Source organism: Lissotriton helveticus, chromosome 7 (assembly GCF_964261635.1).
Source record: "Lissotriton helveticus chromosome 7, aLisHel1.1, whole genome shotgun sequence".
NCBI lineage: Eukaryota > Metazoa > Chordata > Amphibia > Caudata > Salamandridae > Lissotriton > Lissotriton helveticus.
In genome coordinates this window covers 85,041,431-85,062,823 of record NC_136068.1, presented here as the reverse complement: position 1 = coordinate 85,062,823, position 21,393 = coordinate 85,041,431, and the positions used below count along the sequence as shown (strand labels likewise).

General features: G+C 44.9%; 1 protein-coding gene across 4 annotated transcripts in view; it reads right to left on the bottom strand.

Annotated features, from left to right (window-relative positions):
* Positions 1-1,146: 1,146 nt before the first annotated feature.
* Positions 1,147-21,393, bottom strand: part of TAPBPL (TAP binding protein like) — a 55,462-nt gene continuing 35,215 nt past the window's right edge. Inside the window, exons 5-9 of one of the 4 annotated variants that reach the window (XR_013598481.1) lie at positions 20,802-21,134; positions 19,699-19,791; positions 10,567-10,601; positions 6,992-10,419; positions 6,827-6,928 (exon numbers count right to left, since the gene is read on the bottom strand). Coding sequence is in view for 2 of the 4 variants with exons in the window: in XM_078651573.1 (XP_078507699.1) it covers positions 1,314-1,364; positions 10,567-10,601; positions 19,699-19,791; positions 20,802-21,134 (512 nt within the window). In the remaining 2 variants the exon portion in view is untranslated. Of the gene's footprint in view, positions 1,365-6,826; positions 6,929-6,991; positions 10,420-10,566; positions 10,602-19,698; positions 19,792-20,801; positions 21,135-21,393 lie in introns of those variants that run through there. The other 3 variants (XM_078651573.1, XR_013598482.1, XM_078651574.1) reach the window with 3 other exon arrangements.

Sequence of the window (21,393 nt, the reverse complement as noted above, 5' to 3'; positions counted from 1 at the left end):
CTGAGACAATGACTAACAATATAAATGTTGTACAGGTTGCAAAGGTGCTTTTATTATGTATTTTATTACATCCAATTCAATGTCAGAGCCACAGATCTGTTCAATTTTCTGTATAAACATTTTCTGACAAATTAATAAAAATAGAAACTTTCAAGTTGAAAAATGTAACCGCGAACAACCATTATCATGTGTGAGCTTTTAATGCTTTGTAATATCTCTCAATCATTTGGTCATCAGCATATGAAAAGACACCTGAAACCATAAGTTCATAGAGTTAAAACTTTTCTCTATCAACACCCCATGGTCAAGTGACCAAAATATATTCATTGAACAAGGTACATAACATCAAAAATTAGCTTGTCTTGAATGTGTATTTCAAAATGTTCCACATATACTTTTACACTGAAATATACAAGCTGAAACCAAATGCCACCGTCCATTGTTGTGCAGCACAGTGGATAGACCAATGGCCACCAGTAACACAGGAGTTACTTCCACTCTCCTCATGCCTTGCAACAAAGTGATGGAAGAAATGCTTGAATTATTCCCAGCCATGCCCTGTAAATCACTTCCTGTTTTGCCTTCAATATCCCAGAATAATGCAACTCCTGCACCAGCATCACAAATGCAATTGCTGTTCCAATTTTAGTTCATACTCAACCAGAAAGCCATTATTCAACCCTCAATTTAGCATAATTGTCTAAAATGTAGATACAAAATCTCTATGTCTACGACATAGACCAATTAAAATTCAAAGCATCTTACTTTACACAACTTATTTCTTGAAATTCCATTTTTCCCCTGACATTAAACACACACCTCATTCACACTGACAAGAACCCCCATGAAGCCAGTTAGCAAAATGATATTGCTTGGAAAAGACAGGGTGAATGTAACAGAAGGTGTTGTGAGGTACAGATAAGCACAGGGGGTGGGGGGGGGGGAGTTTGTGGGGGTTGTGAAGGAGGAAGAAGGAGCTCTGGCAACTGAAGGCAAGATTTGTAAAATGCAGAGAATGAGTCCAGTGCTCAGTGTACCACTGGACTCACTGATGATGCGCCAAAGGGGGAAAACCAGTCCAAGATTACTTTCATTCATGTCTGAAGGGGGCAGGTCGGTCTTGACTGTTCCTATAAGAACAGGACCAAGTGTAATTTGTATATGGCTGGTGTCTTTTTAGAGTGGCACAGAGGGATGCTGTTACAGTGATTGCCAGTGAGTGAGATTAATTCAAACATTCCTTCCATTTCTTGGTTGCTTGTTCCAGTCGCCGTCCTAAGCATGACGAATATGGTCAGATGTCGGCCCAGGGCTCACTGTGCAACAGGACCCATGCTGCACTTCACAAATGAGGCCCTAGTAAGCTAAAGAGAAAACACAATTAAACTTCCAAGCCATTTCAGTGCAGTTGATTTTTTAATTTCTTTCAAAATTAGACCTACTAAATCACAGTAAATGTAAATGCTCCAAGTTTGAGGCAAGTATCAATGTGAAGTGTTGCAGATAACTTCTCACTGGAGGAAAAGTCTACACCACTAGAACAAATGTGCCATCTTTATATCAGTAGGCACAGTTACGCCACTAGGGACCGGGCAGCTGGACAGTCGCTTCTTAACCGCATCGCTGCGGCGGCTTTTCCCGCTGTGCTCGGCAATTTTAAAAATACCGCGTTACATGACGAGCTCAGCTCGTCATGAGCGTACGGCAGGTTACGTTCATGACGAGCTCAGCTCGTCATCAGCCTGGAAGGGGTTAAAAGGACTATCTGCATTTTCTTACTTCCCACATTCCTACCCACATGCCCAGCCGCACTGCTAACTAAAACACATCCTGTTATGAACTGAAATAAAGTTAAGACTGAATAAGAAAGTTCCTTAAAGTAAAGGTTTATGTACAGCAAAAAAAAATAATAATATAACAACTCTGACCCCTAGTGCAAGGGTGGTACCCTAAGAGAAAAGACCCATGTTGCTTAATCAGCCAGACAAATTCACAGTTGCACACATCTAAGCATGAGTAATAGGTCCCACTACAATATTCTTCAGCTAGAGAGATCTCATTTTGCAGCACTCCAAAACATCATGTTCCACTTCTACCTTCCTTCCTGGAAGAACATCCTTACTAGAAGGCGTCCTGTATCACTCAAGCTTGCCATACTCCGCACATCTTCCGATTCCACCACCATTACATTCTGACATCCATTATTTTAAAACAGGCCAAAGGTTCAGGTGATTCTTTACTAGCCAACATTTGTTTCTTTACCAATAGTGTGCCACCCACATTGCACACTTGATTCTTCACCCGGTGGCTCCTGTCAAACCAACCCTTGTATTTGCCATGATGTTGTTTAATTTTGTCAAAAGACACACTCTTCAGTGCATTTATCATCAGTGCATTATCTTCAGTGCAGCCTTGTTTCTTACACACCTCAACCACATGGGTTTCAATTTCAACCGAAACATATTATGCGTCTTCTTTAACAGACAAATGGTGACCACTAGTCACTATTTGTTGTGGTCCAGTGAGCCCAAAGTGTTGTATGTAACTTTTACTTCAAGGGCTTTCTAACTCCATTGCTCTCAGAACACAACTTCCCATTAACCTATTCATACGTTCAGCCAACCATCGGTTTGCAGAGCGTACAGGTCAGTCTTGTGGTGAACACTGCAAAAACTAAAAAAGGATTCCCTGCATTGCAGCAGGGATGAACTGAACACAGTTGTCAGTAAACAACACTTCGTGCATACCGTCAGAGGCAAACTCGTACCTCAAATATTCAAGAACAGTGCCAGTGGTGATGCAACTTACATATCTACTGGCGACCAACTTAGTGGTTTAATCCACCTGCAGCATCATGTCAAACAAATTAAAGGGACCCATGATAGCCAAACACAGTTTGGACCCGACTTCTTTGGAGACATCAAAAGGTGACTAAGAAGTCTCCCTTATTACCCTACACTTATCCCTCCTTGCATGCCTGCTGCATCATGTAACACCATCCTCCACGATGCGATCCACGTTGAGCCACCAATACCTCTCTCAGACTTAGGCCTTAGTCCGATTAATTTCCAAATGGCGTTCATGGGAAAGATTTACAATTCTTTTCCCTCATACCGACTGGAGTGATCAATCTACCTCCTCTGAAGAATTCACCTCCAAATAAACCTAACTCATCCCTTATATTCCAAAACTCCATATCTAAATCAGATAACGCAATAAAATTCGCTCAGACCTTCGCCATCTTGTTTCTAATCCCCACTAAGACATTATCTGCTCCTCTTTCTCTGGCATCCTCCCATTCTATTTTCTCTACTGAATTCAGACACACCCTATGAATTCAGTTATCCAGGGGCTTAGACACACCCTATGAATAGAGATGTCCTGGGTCTTAGTAAACACATCATTTGCTGAAAGCCTACACAAGCAATGAGCTGCCTTGTTGTTCAAACCCTGCAAATACTCTACTGTGAAACTGAAATCACTAACACCTTTCCCTACACTTACATGTAAACAACTTAACTCGTGGTTGACGATCACTTCAACCTACATAGTGTACAACCCAATCGAAGAATTTGAAGTGACTGATCACCCAATAGCATGCAAGTGCTTCTCCCTAAATCATAGAGTAGTTGGAATCATCTCCCAAAGGGAATAGGTGGAAAATGCCACCACTCTTTCCTCAAAGTAATAAGAGTACGCACAACGCCTAATCCGTGCAAACTTGTGTCCAAATTCAAAACTGTCCTCTAGTGTATATCAAAGTGTACATTTTACCAATTTCTTACTTGATTAATTTGAAATCATTCTGGCACTGAAAATTGTCACCACTGTCATATGATGTGCAATCTGTGCAAAGTTCTGAACAAATTTGGAGTAGTACTGAACTAAGCCAAGATATCAGCCTAGCTGGTCTTTATCAATTGCAACAGGGGCATCGATTATCGATCTAGCAAATCCATTTTGGGTGAATACCTTCAGCAGAAATTGCGTGATAAGTGACTATATCTACACAAAACCGACTCTTCTCTTTCTTTACAGTGGAACCAGTCTTCGCTAATCTCTCAGGACCTCAATCAAAATTCAATTGTTGTCTCTCCTACCATTGCCATGTACTAAAATAACATCCAGGAAGAATATCACCTGATCTATGCTCGCCAGAGCACTTTTCTTGACCTGTTCCAGAAATATGCAACCACAAATGCCAAGCCAAAAGGCATCCTAACAAAACGATACGCCCCAGAGCTGACAGAAATGAGTTAAGATGTCTACATCCTCCCTTCAACTGTATTCGAGGATATGCAAACGATAAACCCATCACTCTGAAAAATTGTGTACCCTCAACATCGGTAATTCTTCCACTATGTTTAGTAACGGATGCCTGTCTACCCACAAATTAGGATTCAGATCAGAAAAATCTCCACATAGTCTTATATTCTCCACCAGACCACCAATCATAAGGCACTGAGAGGCTTTAATCTTCTCCATAGTCTTATATTCTCCACCAGACCACCAATCATAAGACACAGAGAGGCTTTAATCTTCTCCATAGGCTTATATTCTCCACCAGACCACCAATCATAAGACACTGAGAGGCTTTAATCTTCTCCATAGGCTTATATTCTCCACCAGACCACCAATCATAAGACACTGAGAGGCTTTAATCTTCTCCATAGGCTTATATTCTCCACCAGACCACCAATCATAAGACACTGAGAGGCTTTAATCTTCTCCATAGGCTTATATTCTCCACCAAACCACCAATCATAAGACACTGAGAGGATTTAATCTTCTCCATAGTCTTATATTCTCCACCAGACCACCAATCATAAGACACTGAGAGGCTTTAATCTTCTCCAACATATATCATTCTTGTGTTAAAAGGAAAGCATTATACTGGGAGCTTTCCTTACATTGTGGAACACACGTTTTCTCCTACTTTGTTGTTACGTTATGTTATAGAGATGTATACAGCACGCAGCTACTCCAAAGAGTGTGCTGGTGCTGAACAGACATAACGTCACCTACAGCTAAGACCTACGCAGATTGACGGAAGAACCAAGTCTTTCATTTTTTCTTAGAGGCAGAGAGATCCTGTGTAGTCCGTAGTTTCCTAGGGCGTTCGTTCCATGTGCCCGGCCCCAAATAAGAAAAGGATCTGCCGCCCGCTCTAAGTCGATAGATTCTTGGGACTCTAGCAAGTGTTCTGAAGAAGAGCCTAATGTTCTGGCAGGGAGATATTCATGGATCCTCTCCTTCAGATAGCCTGCCGCTGCACCAGGCAGGGCTTTTTGTACCATAACCATATCTTTAAATATCCTGTTTGATTGGAAGCCAGTGGAGGGTCTCCAGATAGGAGGACATAAGTGTTCTCAGAGGGAGATGCAAAAGCAACTGGGCTGCCGAGTTCTGAACCACCTGAAGTCTACCTAGGCGATACTCAGGAAGAGTAGAGAGCATTCGCGTAATCCAATTTAGAGGTGATTAGCGCTTGGATTACCATTCTCTTGGAAGACTCTGACAAGATGGGTAAGGTTTTTTTCAGCATCCGAAGTCTCCTAAAGCAGGAACCTACCAGAGCCTGGATCTGTGGTTGGAAGGAAAGGGCACTATCAAATGTGATGCCTAAGTTCCTTATTGAGCCCTGTTGAGGGCCCGGAAGCCAAGCGTCCTACAGCCAGAAAGATCTCCATACGTTAGGGGAAGACGAACCGAAGATCGTAATCTCAGTCTTACCCGGGTTGCATTTTAGCTGATTAATTGTCAACCACTGGAACATCTTAGAGAGGCAGTTTTTAATAGCCTACCCAGCAAACTCTTCTCCCTTTCCACAGTAGAAGAGAAGTTGGGTGTCATCCGCATATGCAAACACTTTAGCTCCCAAAGCCTACACCAATACCACCAATGGTGTATGATATACATTAACACCTTCCATGCTCATGACGAGCTGAGCTCGTCATGAGCCACGGCGCTCCGGTGCTCATGACGAGCTGAGCTCGTCATGAGTCGTGGAACGCTCACACGTGGGGATAATTCCCCTGCTGTGCTGAGCGTTCCATGGGAACGGGTGCAGCTTTGACGAGCTCAGCTCGTCATGAGCACCGGAGCGCCGTGGCTCATGACGAGCTCAGCTCGTCATGAGCATGGGGGCGCTGTGCGCGCTCCCCCGCCCCCGAGCAAAGCGGGGGAATTACCCCCGCAGCGAAGGGGTTAAACAGGATAGTGCTTAAAGCTGAGCCAACCAGTATATAATTGGCCCGCGATTCATGATCCGGTCTGAATTTTTTAAGTAATGGTATGACTTTTGCGCTTTTCCAGTGGGCCGGAACCTTGCCAGATTGTAGAGAGGTGTTTAATACACTGTTTACATTTGGGTCAATACCCTGGGCTAACTTAGCCAACATTGCGGGAGGGCATGGGTCGGAAGGGGAACTCGACTTCAGACTCTTAATAGCAGCCAAAGAATCCTCTATAGGCAAAGGGCAGAAATTAGCAAGGGTTGATCTCCCCTTGGTAGAAGTAGAATCCTTTGTTGTCTCAGAAAGGATTATTACTGATTGGACCAGCACAATCATATATTCAAAATACTTGATTAATCTCAAACTATTTTTAAAGACTTCCTGTATCTTTTTTAGAATGTCTTCAACATTGCTTATATGCATGACCATCATCACTTGAGGAGGTGCATTGAGGTTTTGTGGGATATCTAGATTGGGCTCATGTCTCCGACCCAAAAGATTGTCACCTCTCTTTATCAAATAGACCTTGATTACTGTCACCCTTCCTTTGTGCTCAATTTTAATGCAAGTATAACCAAACAACTCAATCATAGTCTTGCCATATCCTCCAAGATTTATGTTTGGTTTGGACAACTTAAGTTCATTGCTTCAAAAAATTATCTCCCAATTACGGTCAACAATTAAAGTGTAAGGTGAACTCAGATCCAATTACAGTCTGGCTACCCACCTTTAGGACACACTCAGGCATTATAAATTCATCTTTGTCTATGGTTTTCAAATCAGTCACACTTAGATGAGTATTATCCTTTTTACAGCTTCTTGAATGTTCTCAATTTGCTGCACTCTGCCAACCTTTTAAAAACTTGCGCATTGCTCCTGCCTTCCACACTTCTTCCATCTCTCGCAAAATTACGAGGGTTATTAGATAATCATAAGATACTTATTAAATATTTAGCCCTAATTTCACTCATTCTTCCACTTGCTCCTTTTTCTAGTTCAGTATTCAACATCTTTGATTTATCTTTCGCCACAGTACTAGTCTCAGTCATCCACTCAATTCTGTTACCACATTAATATAACTCTGTCAAAATTATGCATCTCCTTCACCTTGCCATGTACAATGGCAATAAGTTTATTTAGCTTTTGACTTATTTATAAAAGTGTTTCTTATACTTTGTGGTCATTGGTGCATCACACCAGTTGGCCCTGAGTCCACCAGGTCATGAAATTCACATGTTAGAGCCAGATTTGAAAACTAGCAACATAGTCATCTACAGACTGTTCTCTTCTGCTGGCTTACACCAAGTTTGTCGTTTAATAAGACTACATTTACGTGTTTCAAACTGTTTCTCTAACATTATCACAGACATTTCAATAATGTCCCTCTGTTCACCCCCACCATTGCTGAAAGCCATTTCAAAATGTTCCTCGATTTGATGCCAACATTGTGGAGACATTTTTTACCATCTATAGCTATCAGGTAGGAGTTGAATAGTTGTTTCCAATGCTTCGAAGAAAGACGTGAAACTACTGCATCTGAGAGAAATAACAGTGGTGTGGACATCACGGCTGCCGCCTTTTAACAATCCGCATTCACGGCTGCTGCCTTTTAAAAATCCGCATTTTAGAAAAACACAACAAACTGACAAAACAAACTAAAATAATCAACATAACAAATTAACACAATACTTTAAAATAACAAATTTGCCTTCATACATAGGGCTGACAAAGGTTCAGAGTATATTACTCTCAGTAGAGCTGTTCTAGAATTTGTCCAAACAACTCTGCTAATCGCTGTATCATCAAGTAATCCTGAATGTAGCCCGTGCCGTCAACAGAATTCATCCTCAGAGAAATTGTCCACGAAATCAAGCATAAAGATGTTGGTCACCCTTGACTCATTTCCACGTGAGCAGGTTATGTCTTGTTTTGTTCTTTATCCTGTAGCTGGAGAGCTCCACTAGACACTAGTGTTCTGACTTGTGTTGCAACATCAGCAGTGTAGTCCCTGTATTGTCAGCGGATGAGCCTGTGTAACGTTTTGGTACTTCCTGAACTGCCCATCCACGGTAGCACTAACATGACTACACACTAGCGAGAGTTAACAGTGTGCATGCGGTGACGTGAGAGGAACAGTGTGTTGTAGATGCACTAGTGTGGGAGGGCTCCTTATAGGTGCAGGTGAGCTACCACAGCGTCACACTCCACAAAGTTTAACAGCTTCCCGAGTTGGTGTCGCTGGAGAAGTGCAAGATTAATGCAGTTACAATTATGTTCTTTACCCCCAGCTTATGGGTACCTTACGTTGGAAACGCCAAATACACAACTGAACAGTACCTTCTTTCACCATACGATCCCTCACTCTGATGAACGAAATGTGCCCAATATTAGATCACGTTGCACCAAGAGCAACATGCAGGGGTTGTCGTGAAACCTGCCTCCTACACATGGCCAGGTCTAAACTGGGTGGAATGGTGAGCAAATGAATGATGGATTTAACCCAGATCTCTTGACTGGGGGTGAATGTTTTGATTTGTTCTGCATTCCGTCCCTCAATTGTGTGTCTTTTGCTTCCTCGCCCTGAGTGCGCCGGGTATGCCCAGACGTGGGTCCCGGGCTCACTGTGCCACTGGATTCAAGCAATCTTGGCTGAAGAGAGGTGAAACCCCGAAACAGGTCCTAGGATGCTTGTTTCCGTTCCAGGGAGGACCTGGCTTAGCAGTTCGGGCTGGACTGTTCCCATAAGGCACAAGGTCAAGAGTGATTTGAATATGGCCAGGCCTAACCTGGGGTGGCATGGTGAGCAAAAGAATGATGGATTTAACCCAGATCTCTTGACTGGGGGTGGATGTTTAGATTTGTTCTGCATTCCGTCCATCAATTGTGTGTATTTTGCTTCCTACACAGGTCGTCCCTGTTGCCATGTCTTGCAGGTAACACCTCACTGAAGAAAAAATCTACACTACTGGAATAAATGTACCATCATTATTAGTAGCACTGGTTACTCCACCAAGTGCCTGGCAACTGGAGAGCCACTCTTCAACCGACCCTCTACATTCTCCCCAACTTACTACATTACCAGGTTTTGGCCTACTGGCCCAGCCTCAGAGACAACCACAAACATAGGAAAGCAAACACCTTCAGCCATACACTCCTTCTTTTTCTGTGCCAAGACTTAAACCCTGAAGTGTGCATCTAACAGAAGCATAGGGTAATACACTTTCTTAAACATTCACCATAAAGACACAGGCACAGAGACATTCTGTACAATTGACAAACGCCATCAAACCATGGCACAGTACTCCCAGTGAGTGCCAGCTAGTACCACCAGAGTATCACTGGGATACTCATATGTATGAATATTGCTTAACAACGTCATAAATCCTGATGAGTTGTAAAACAGGACACTCAAACTAAACAATTTTTCCCATGAAAACTTAACAGTTTAGTCCAACCACTTAGTTCTTTACCTGCGTCCACTCATCCCTTCCTCATCTCCAGTGTTACAACAAAGAATGAGTGCACACAGAAAAAAAAGATCTACCTCTGTAGGCCGCATGTACAAATGTTGAAATATTTTCTATCAAGTAGATCTGTACATCAGTCAGTTCCCCATCAAGAGCTTGATGCTACAAACTCAGTCTCTACAGGTTCTGACTGACAGCCACAAACTCCTGGGCAGCCACATGACATCACACAGGGAACCATAACAAGACATCACATCATGGCTAGAAAGGGGACAAGTCACTGTCACAACATACAACACTAACAATGGTTTCTGTCTTGGATTCTTGAGTGTCAATTCTGTGTAGTCCTTTCCTGAATCAGAGACATATTTATGGTATTCTGGGATAAGAACACACGAGTGTTAATGTGCCTTTCAACATCAACAAGCTAGGTTTGGGCATCATTGGGTAACATCCATGTATTTTTTCCAAAAGTCCAGTGAACAGGCATGAAAAATGTCCAGAAACAGAAGAGCAGATATTGAAGGTACTGGAACAAGGAGAGGACTTCATGTTTCCAAAGCATTCACTAGTCTTTAAAGCCAGCAGTAATGATTACAACTGAGAAGGTTGTTGCACTTTAGGTTTCTACTTGCAGCTTCACGTCTGCACCATCTGAAGATCTCCAGCAGGACAGCTCTATTGTTACTTCTCTACTTGTATTAATTTAATTTTAGCTGGAATGGATAGAGAGAAAAAGGATCACTGAGGTATTACTGCACCTCACATTCACATCCAGGACTCTCATGTATCAGCCTTTGCTCTTTACCCTCCCCTGCATACCCCAGAATAGCCCCACCCTTTGTAAAGCATGCTTGTATTACCTTTTGCCCTTCGGCGTCGCTCGCTCTTGCGCGGTCTGTAACAAAAACAAGGCAAAACTTCAATCTCAAAGGTGGGGAAATGATATAGCACAGCTAATGATCAAATTCACAAAGGACACAACTTCTGTTGAGTTTTAGGAAAATATGATGGTGGTTTGTATAATCCTATACTTTTAGAAGGAACCAACCGCTAGATGCATTAACGTTCGATTTTGCAAGTCCTTAATTGCGAAGTTTAAGGATTCGCATTTAGAGACTCGCAAAATCAGATGCATGTAGTATTTGCTAAAATATTAGCAATTCCTAAATATTCCTTACCTGCGACTCGCAGAGTTCGATTAGCAAATAAGGAATGACATCTCATTTATTCCTATGGGCCAAAAGGCCATTAGGAATGAATGGGGAGGAATTCTCAATTTGCGATTAGCAATTAGCTAGTCGCAATTTGAGATTGTGATTTCAAGGGTGACGGGTGTCCCAAGGACACCCTGTTGCACCCCTTAAATTGACCTGGACACTGGTATTGCGCACACACATGTCCCAAGGACATGTGTGTGTGTAACATACAACTTTGAAACATGCACTTTAGTGCATTTTTGACAGTTTTCGCTATTTACCATGAAGTTTGATTTCACGGTAAATAGCGACCCCTATCAGCGAAATCGCTAGCCATTTTACATTCATGCATTGCATTTAAGGAATCTCAATTTGAGATTCCTTAAATGAAATCGCAAATAGCGATTTATGCATTTGGGATGATGCATCCCAAATGCATAAATACCGGTCGCAGAGGGGCAGATTCCGAGAATCTGCCCCTTTGCGAACGGTATTTCGCTTGATGCATCTAGCTGTATGGTCCTTTAAAGGCCTCCAAGCGCTTTGACCTCGAAGGCAGAAGAGACTGTACATTATCCAAACAAGACTGTCCTTTGCAGTTTTTGGAACCTACAATAATTTACCTCCTAATGCCTTTCTTCTAAGTCACAGTTACATTACTTTGCTTCTGTTGAACAATCTCCTCATACTCTCTATAACATATACTCTAAACAGGCTATAGAAAAGCTATAGAAGTATCTTGGTACACTGGACCATGAAGCCTTAAATCAATGTTACAACTTCAAATTGGATAAGAAAATTTCTCCATCAGCAGCAAGCAAAGCAATGCTATGGATCTGAGCGTTTTCTTGAAGGTTTGTGTCACAATTCTAGCAGCCATGTTTTAACTTCAAATTCATTACACAAAGTAGGTGGCTCACACCTGGCTAGGCGCAGCCTTAGCAGCATTTGACGAATCTTTGGCTCAACGATAATAGGGCCCTAAACTTAAACTTAACATAAACTTACAAAAGGTTAGGGCAGCTCTAGTACAGATCAGTGTTTCAGATACTATTCGCAAAATACGGATAATCCAGGATAATTATGACTTTTTCATCTAACTCACAAAATGTGGATGTATTAGGGAAAGTGAAAGGTTTTTAATTTTTAGTTCCGAACCATAGACAATTTTAAAATTATGTGAAGAAAAGTACCTGCCTGCAAACTATCAATGTAAAGAAAATGCCACATTTTGTAGATTTAGGCATAGATTCATCAAGCATAAATCTGCTCACAAAGGTGCAGATTGTCAGAATCTGCCCCTTTGCGACCGGTATTTTTGCATTTGGGATGCATCATCCCAAATGCAAAAATCGCAATTTGAGAATTCGCTGAATTGTGATTATTTGCATTTATGGAATCTCAAATGGAGATTCCTTAAATGCAATGCATGAACATTTTAAAAATAGCACATTCGCTAATAGGGCACGCAAATTACCATGAAGTACAACTTTATGGTAATTTGCAAAAACTTTAAAAAATGCACTAAAGTGCATTTTTTAAAGTTTCATGTTGCGCACACACATGCCTTAAGGGCATGTGTGTGCGCAACATATGTGCATAGATCAATTTCAGGGGTGCAACAGGGTGTCCTTTGGACACCCCTGCACCCTTGAAATAGCAATCTCAATTTGTGAATCACTAATTGCGACTCGCAAATTTAGATTGTCTTCCCATTCATTCCTATGGGCCTCTAGGCCCATAGGAATGAATGGGGAGGTATTCCTTAATTGCGACTCGCAATTTGCGACTCGCAATTAAGGAATTCTAAGAAATCGCTATTTATTTTTTAGTGATTTCTTGATGCATTCCATTTTGCTATTCCTTAATAGCGAATCGGTATTTTTCGCTATTAACCCCTTCGACGCTCATGACGAGCTGGGCTCGTCATGGCGTAGCCTCCTCGCACGCTCATGACGAGCCCAGCTCGTCACGTAAACTGCGATTTTAAAAAACCCAGCGTACGGGCGGAATTCCGCCCGCACGCATACGGTTAAGGAATCGCAAAATGGGTTGTTGATGCATCTGGGGGTTAGAACCAAACACAAAATTCTGTAGCTTTCACAGACAATTCAAGAGCAAACAGAGGCTTAGTAGCAATTGTGCTAGTGCCATAAACGAAAGCTGTATATGCATAAAGGGTCCTGGATAGTGTTAAATAGAACTTTAGATCATTGGAAGTTTAAAATGGGGTTTTCAAGTTTTTATATTTACTGTTATATTTTATATGTTTGAGGTTGGAGTGTTGGCATGTCAGGATTGCTAATTAAAGTCTTAATGGTTTTGTGTTTGATATTCTTTTGCTTTTTCTACTTCACCCCTATCCTATCGGACTGTTGGTGTCTGTGGCGTCACATGCAAAGGTGAAATCTGAGCTCCCCAACCTGTAAAGCAACAATGTAGAGTAGCTCTAGGAGTTTTGCAAAGAGAGAGGCAGCCCACCAAAAGGAGCACCAAGAAGGCAGAAGGCTGTGTGAGCATGGGTGTAGACCCACCAGTTGCCCGTCACCACAGAGAACTAGGATGGAGAGGATGATATGGAAGGCCTGGATACCAGCCCTGAGATGCAGCCATCAGCTGAGGGGGGTGACTTGACTCCTGAGTTGGAACTCCATACCACAGCAGAGAGCAGAATGTTTTCTCAATGCCTTCCCCCGGAGGAGCTGGAATACAGGAAGGCTGGGGAGGAGATAAGGTTGCAGATGGCCCAGCTGAAATTGGCCATGGAGGAAAAGAAACTGGCGATGGGGGAGAAGGACCTGGCTATGGAAGGAGAAGAAAGGGAATTGCTCAAGAGAGGAGCCTTAGAAAGCTAGTCATATGGGCTAGGAAAGCAGAGTTCAGCAATCTCAGTGGCAGCATACCTGCAGTTTCCTTTTGAGATAAGAGGTTTCATATTCCAGAAGATCTGGTGTCTGCCTATTGTGGGGGACAATATTGACAAGTGGTTTGACACATATGAGGTGGCTATACAGATGCATAGAAACCTTGCGGAGGATTGGGGAGCTAGCCTCTGGAAGCACATCCCTAGTGAGGGGAGGGATGCCCTACTTGCTCTAGATAAGGGGGCAAGATGAGGTATCCCTCCATGAAGGAAAGCCTTGTCAGAAAGTATGGCCTTACCCCTGAGAAGTACAGGCAGATGTTTGGGGACAGCCAGAGGCTACCCAGCAGTCCTGGGTGGGTTGTGTGGACTCCTTTTGACAAGACACTGGGCAGTTAGGTGAAGGACAATGAAGTAATGGATTATCGAGGCTGTACATTTGATTGGGAGAGGGCACATGTTCAGTCTTTGCTTTGCAGATGTTTGCCAACACCTTATTGACAGTAAGCTCACTGACCCCAGGGAGGTTGCAAAGAAAGCAGACTGCTGACTCAGCACCAGGGTCCATCAGAAGGTATCACCACATGGGTGGGCAAGGTCCTCATCAGAAGAAAGAGGGGGCAGGGGACAAACAGAAACCGGGAGTTCTCTCAAGGTCCCAAATTTAGATCTAAGGGGGTAATCCCCACCAGAACAAAAAAAAGAAATGGCTCCCTGACAGTAAGTCTTCAGGGAAGGCACCCTCTATGTGCTATGAATATCAATAGATTGGGCACAATCCCACAACCCCCCCCCCCACTGGTAGGCAGACACAAGTTTTGGTAAGCGTAGTGCTCGGGGAGAAGATTGCCCCAGATTGTGTTAGGGATAGCATAGAGATTACCTCTCCATCCCTGGGAGACGGAAAGAGGGTGCACAGAAGTCACATGCCTAGTAACACAAGGAAATATAGGAAATGGGTCACCATCAATAGGCCAAGGGTTGAGGCTGGGAGAGAAACTGAAGTCAGCATGACAACTTTCAGATATCATCTGTTGACCTTAGAGCAGGTAGTCCCTAATGTATTCCACCATGTTGTTGCCGCCGACATCCATTAGAGTCACTACCCAGTGGCTCTGGTTTCCTGTGAGTGGTTCCTAGAGGGTAGCTGAGTCCATCCTTGTTGTGGAATGTCTACTTGGCAATGACCTATAGCACATCATCTGGAAGGAGGTGGAGCTCAGGTCACACTTGGAGATGTTAGGGTTGCCTAAGTGGGTGTGTCTGACCACACTGTCTATGACCATCTGAGAGGGTAGTAAGGAGGACCTGGAGCCTGGAAAAAATGGCCCAGGTGCCGGCCAAAAAGAGGACCCCCACTGTGGTGTGGTTAACCTGCTCCTGAAATGCCCACGGTCCTGAAGGAGGTGGAGCCTAAGGGTGAGGCCCCGGAACCTACAGGGGAGGACATTGCTGCCCTGGGAAACCTACCTGAGCTGATCAACTGGCAGCAAGGAGGTGGTTCCACCAGAGAGGATCTCTGTGAGGCACAGATGGAGTTCCCTACTCACGAGGGCCTACGACTGCAGGCCAAGGCCCAGGCAGCTGATGACGCTTCTGGTGATCACCTAATTTATTTGGGAGAATATTCTCCATTATAGTGAGCCTAAGGTTCCTGAACCTGGTGCAACCTGTGTGTTGGTGGTTCCCTAGTGCTACAGGGCCTTCCTGCTGGAGCTTATTCGTGATGAACATCTGGCAGGTTTCGTCTAGAGCAGGAGAAGACCTTTGAAAGGCTTGTAGCCCACTTTTATTGGCTCCAGATGAGCTGGCCTCAGATGCGTTCTGCAGGTCATGCCCTACTTACCAGGCCAGTGGCAAGTCAGGAGAGAAGCGCAAGGCTTCCCTGCAGCCATTCCCTGTCATCGGCACTTCCTTTAACCAGGTGGGCATCAACATTGTTGGGCCTCTGGACCCCAAGACAGCCCTTGGCAACAGGTTCATCTTGGTTTTGATGGACCATGCCACTCGGTACCCGGAGGTTATACCTCTGAGGATGGCGAGTGTGCCTGTGGTAGCCAGGGCACTGAAGGGGATCTTTACTTGTGTGGGGTTCCCCAAGTAGGTGGTATCTGACCGTGGTACCAACTTAATGTCAGGGTATATGAAGTCCATGTGGAAGGAGTGTCCGTAAACCTTCAAGTTCTCTACTTCTTACCACCCACAAACTAACTGGCTTTTTGAAAGGTCCAACAAGGCCCTTCAAAGGCAGGATCATGGGCCTATCAGAGCCTTTGAGGCAGAAGTGAGACGTCCTTTTGCCATTCCTTTTGTTTGCTTCCAGTGAGGTACTGCAGAAGGGGGTTGGCTTCAGCCCCTTTGAACTTCTGTAAGGGCACCCTGCTAGAGGACCTCTCAGTCTGGTGAGCAAGCTCACTGGAAAACCCCTAAGGATGTGGTCAGCTATAAGCTGGCACTTCGTACCCAGATTAAACGTTTCTGGAGGAAAGTTAAAGAGAATCTAGTAGCCAGACAGGAGGTCATGAAACAGTGATATGATCAGAAGGCCAATCTTGTCGAGTTTCAGCCTGGCCATAAAGTGTGGGTGATAGAGCCTGTGGAGCCAAGGGCCATGCAAGACTGTTGGTCTGGGCGCTATGAGGTGACAGCGCAAAAGTAAAGTCTAGTAGACCTCAAGACTCCCAGGAAACCTTTTAGGGCTTTGCATGTCAATCGCCTCAAACCCCAGTTAGAGAGGCCCGAAGTGACCATGCTCCTGGTCATGGATGATGGAGTGGAGGAGGACAGTGAACCTCGCATAGACCTCATTTCTCTCAAGGAACAAGATGGGTCAGTGGAAGGTGTCAGCCTGTCCCCTACACTGACCCTCGAACAACACAGAGACTGCTGCCTGTTGTTGGGGCAGTTTGCCTCTCTCTTCCCCCTTACCATAGGACTCACTACATGGTGCGCCCATGATATTGATACTAGGGACAGATACTGTAAAATCTACAGGCTGTCTGACAAGGTGAGAGCATTAAGGAGTAGGTCTCTGAAATGCTGGAGTTAGGGGTTATTGAGCCCTCAAACAGTCCTTGGTCCAGCTCCCGGGTGTTGGTCCCAAAGGCTGCTCCTCTTGGTGCCATCCCAGAACTTAGGTTCTGTGTGGACTACTGGGGGCTCAATACAGTCACCAAGACTGATACACACCCTATCCCCTGAGCTGAAATGCTCATAGATTGGTTGGGACCTGCCAAGTTCCTCATCATCTTTGATTTAATATCTGTATACTGGCAGATTGCCTTCACCAAGGGGGGCAAAGAGAGGTATGCGTTCTCTACCCCAGAAGGGAACTTCCAGTTTCATGTAATGCCCTTTGGGTTGAAGAACACCACTGCCACCTTCCAGAGGGTGGTCAACCAGGTACTGGCTGGGTTGGAGCACTTCAGTGCCTCCTATCTAGAGGACATGGCATTCTTCAGTGCTAACTGGGAGGACCACATGTGCTACCTCAGGGAACTAATTCAGGCACTGCAGATAGAAGCTTTGATTATCAAGGCCAGTAAGTGCCAGCTAGAACAGGGTTCAGTGGCCTACTTGGTTCATCAATTGGGAGGAGGCAAGTTGCGGCCCCTTCAGGCCAGGATTGAGAAGATTCTGGTTTGGGAATCCAAAAATACCAGACAGATGTGAGAGCCTTCTTAGGCTTCACTGGTTATCACAGGAGATTTGTCAAGCGGTAAGGCACCAGTGTTGCACCCTTGACAGAGCTGACTTCTAAGAAGCAGTCCAGACAAGTGATCTAGATGGAGGTGTGCCAGAATGCTTTTGACACCCATGCTCAGAGCTCCTGACTTCTCTAAGCAGTTCACTGTACAGACAGACACCTCAGAGTATGGCATAGGGGCTGTGCTCTCACAGCTGAACAAAGAGGGCCTAGACCAACCTGTAGCCTTCATCAGTAGTAGGTTACTTCCCCGTGAACAGACGTAGAGTGCAACAGAGAGGGAAGACTTTGCAGTGGTCTGAACACTAAAGAAGCCGGGACCATACCTGTTTGGTGCTGACGTCCGGATTCAGACAGACCACAGATCCCTCAGATGGCTAACGCAGATACAGGTGAGAATCCCAAACTATTTAAGTGGTCCATCTCCGCACAAGGAATGAACCTTTACAATGAGACTGGTGTGAATGTCCTGCTAATACCCAATCATTAAACAATTAACAAGGTGACTGGGAAAATTGCCTTTTTTGTTTGCTCTTCGTTTACAGCGCAATCAATCAATCAATCATGACATTTGTATAGCGCGCTATTCACCCGGAAGGGTCTCAAGGCGCTGGGTGGGGTGGGGGGGATATGTTACTGCATGAACAGCCAGGTCTTGAGTTGCTTCCTGAAGGAAAGGTGGTCCTGGGTCAGCCGAAGGTGGATGGGGAGGGCGTTCCAGGTCTTGGCTGCCAGGTAGGAGAAGGATCTTCCTCCGGCGGTGGCTCTGCGGATGCGTGGAACGGCGGCAAGGGCGAGGCTGGTCGATCGTAGCTGGTGGGTGGGCGTGTAGAAGGTCAGGCGGTCGTTGAGGTACTTGGGGCCCAGGTCGTGGAGAGCCTTGTGTGCGTGGGTGAGGAGCTTGAGCGTGATCCTCTTGCTGACGGGAAGCCAGTGCAGGTCCCTCAGGTGGCCGGAGATGTGGCTGTGTCGGGGTATGTCCAGGATGAGTCGTGCGGAGGCGTTCTGGATGCGTTGAGAGTCTTTTCTGCAGAGAATAGCGGTACTAGAAGGTGCGCACAGGATACATGCAGGACCAGCTTTCATAGCCTAATGGGGAAATCCATGGCTACTCTAACTTAAAACAGGCATTGCCAAAGCCAATAGGTTTTGCCTTTCGGACATATAGGCTTTGGCTATAGTTTTTAGCTGTGCGGCATAGCTTAAGATTAACAAAAAGCCTTTGATGCAGTCCCATGTGTCATGTTGTAGATGCATACTCCATGGACGTGCATGTCTACGAAATGGTGTGGGCACTTTTTTTCCTGTTTGATTTGCGATCCATGGTGGACCATGGAAAAGCGCCTTTTGTTTTTTTCAGCGGGGGAAGAGTATGTTATGGGGAGGAGAATCAACAAGTGAGGAGACTGCAGGTGAGGGAAGCAACATGGAAAGAGTGTGGGGGAGGAGAAGCAACGGGCAAGAGAGCAACGTGGAGAAAGCAGCAGGGAGAAAGTATACAAGGACTACCACATAGAGGGTGGTATGGAGAAGGTACGGACAACAGAAGCACAACAGAGTGCATAGAGAGAAAAATACACCAGGACGACAGCTGAAAACACATGCACTCTCATGGAGTGCTGAACCCAAAAAAAAGTAGGGCTTGAAAAGCAAGGAGTGGAAGCACAGAATCCAGCTAATAAAAAGTTCATGTAAAGAGGCACTGCTTCACAAGAGGCACAAGACCGGCAAGCTTGGACACAAACAAGATAGTATTCAAATTACAGTGATGGGAAAGAAAACCAATGGTAAGCAATGGGTGACCTTAAAGCCCCTGTAAGTTCTTGGTAAGCCCACAATATGTATAGCGACAAGCAGTGCATGCGCTGTATAGTTGGGGATACCTACGAACACAGATGGTGAAGCAGCACGATTTGTTGCAGAATGTGCTGAGTGGCTATCAAGCACTGGCCTTTGGGGACTGGAATAAGAGTGCTGGGTGTAGAGCACTGCATAGGAGCCCTGGCTACAGGGGACTCTATTGAAGCACTGGGTGAGCGCAATGCTGTGAGAGTGCTGGCGTTGAACTTCTGCGGGACAGTAAGGTGTACAGTAATGGGTTTTGAGGAATGATGTAGGAGTTCTTGCTTTGAGGTATGGCGTGTACGAGAGCGGACTGCGGTGTATGCCATAGGCGTGCTAGGGGACGGTTATCCTACAAGTGCTCGCTGGTTGCATGGTTATATACCTTGGTTCCTGAGTTTGAAGATCATGTAGCCAGTGATAATAACCAGCATGATCAGGAGGGACAGGATGCAGGCTCCCAAAATATATGTTGCTCCTGAAAGAAAGAAATACACAACGTTAAGGCGGGAAAAAGACAGTGACATTTCGGTAGGAGGTCACCAGCGGCTAGAGCAGTGTGTGCTTGGGGGGGCTGTGTGTATTTTGGTAGAAGGGTGTCATGGGCATGTTATTGTAGGTCTGAGTCCCCTTTAGGAAGCAGTTTGTGTAGATGAAGCTCCTCTCGGGGAGCAGTCTTTCGGTGGAATACTTCATATGGCAACAGAGACCCCTTAATGGAAGGAACCCCATTGGCTGAACAGGGCATGTGGTTATTGAGGTTCCCTCATGACTGGGTCCCAGAGGTGGAGCCAGAGTACAGCGAAAGAGGCACCTTTAATGCTGGGCTCTATTGGCGTTGCAGGGTGTAGAAAAGGAATGTTCTCCAGGGCCGCAAGGCATCAGTGGGGACGAGCTGGTGCTTAATTCGTAAAAATATGAGTGAAAGGCCCAAGATATTTCATGCGAGTCAACTAGAACTCGAACAACCAGCCAAGGAGGCCAAATGCCAGTACCACCTTTACCTACTATCCATCACAAGCGAACACGTGTGACAATTTGTATAATGCTGTATCACCAAAGCTGTAAGAACAGCCTGGCTGAGTTATCATTTTAAGTTAGTGTAAATGCAATTCTTAAACCCTCTGCTTATATGCAGTGCTCAAAAATAGACCGAGAGCGCCACCATGTGCTAGACAGTTAGAAATAAATTGCATTGTTGGCAAATATGTGCTTGTGATGAGCACCGGCAAACACCAGCACAAACTAAGCACTCGCCATTGCAGAAACAGGTAGGTTCATCATGGGCTTACTTTAATTGGTAGAGCAATGTGGCTGGGAAGGGAGGTGCATGCATAGGAGAGCCTCATTAATGAATGTCTGCATATGTGAGGAAGAGCCCTCTTAGCTGATATGTATATTACTATGTGTAAGACATTGGTGGTGTGCATGTGTGTATGGCAAAAGCAGAGTTAGGCTGAGCTTGATGGGGTCATAAGGCTCAATTACCTCTAGGCTCCAGCAACACTCTTGCAATGATTGGTTCCTTCAGCGATATGTGGCTGACGCTGCAGGTGTAGTCCCAGCCACCTTTAACCAAGTCTGACTCAAGCACCTCAACGGATGAGCTGATGCTCAAGGTGCCATCCTGGTTGTGCCGGTGGCTGGAGGAGTACGACTCTGCAATCTCCAGTGCATCTGTCAGACCGGCCTGTTGCACGTTTCTGGTCCAATGCACTTCAACATCCAGTGGGAAATAACGTACCATGTCACAGGTGAGCACAGTTTTGGGGATTGGGTCATCAGGGTGAGGCAGGACAGAGAGGGTGACTCTTGGAGGTTCTGTAGAAGAGAAAAGACAGTGCTGAACACACAATGGCACACAGAACAGAAACTGTACCATCAAAAGTCAATTGGACAAGAATATGTAAGGGAAAGAACCTTGAGAGATACTTGTGCCTATAACAAGGCCTGGCACACAAAAATGGACTCCAGATTCCTCTTGCAATTAAGCAGATCTTTAAATTATTTTACCATACTAGATTGGCAAGAGTAGCTACTTTATTCCTTCCACCTTTTTCTCAAGGAGATTGAATGGCAC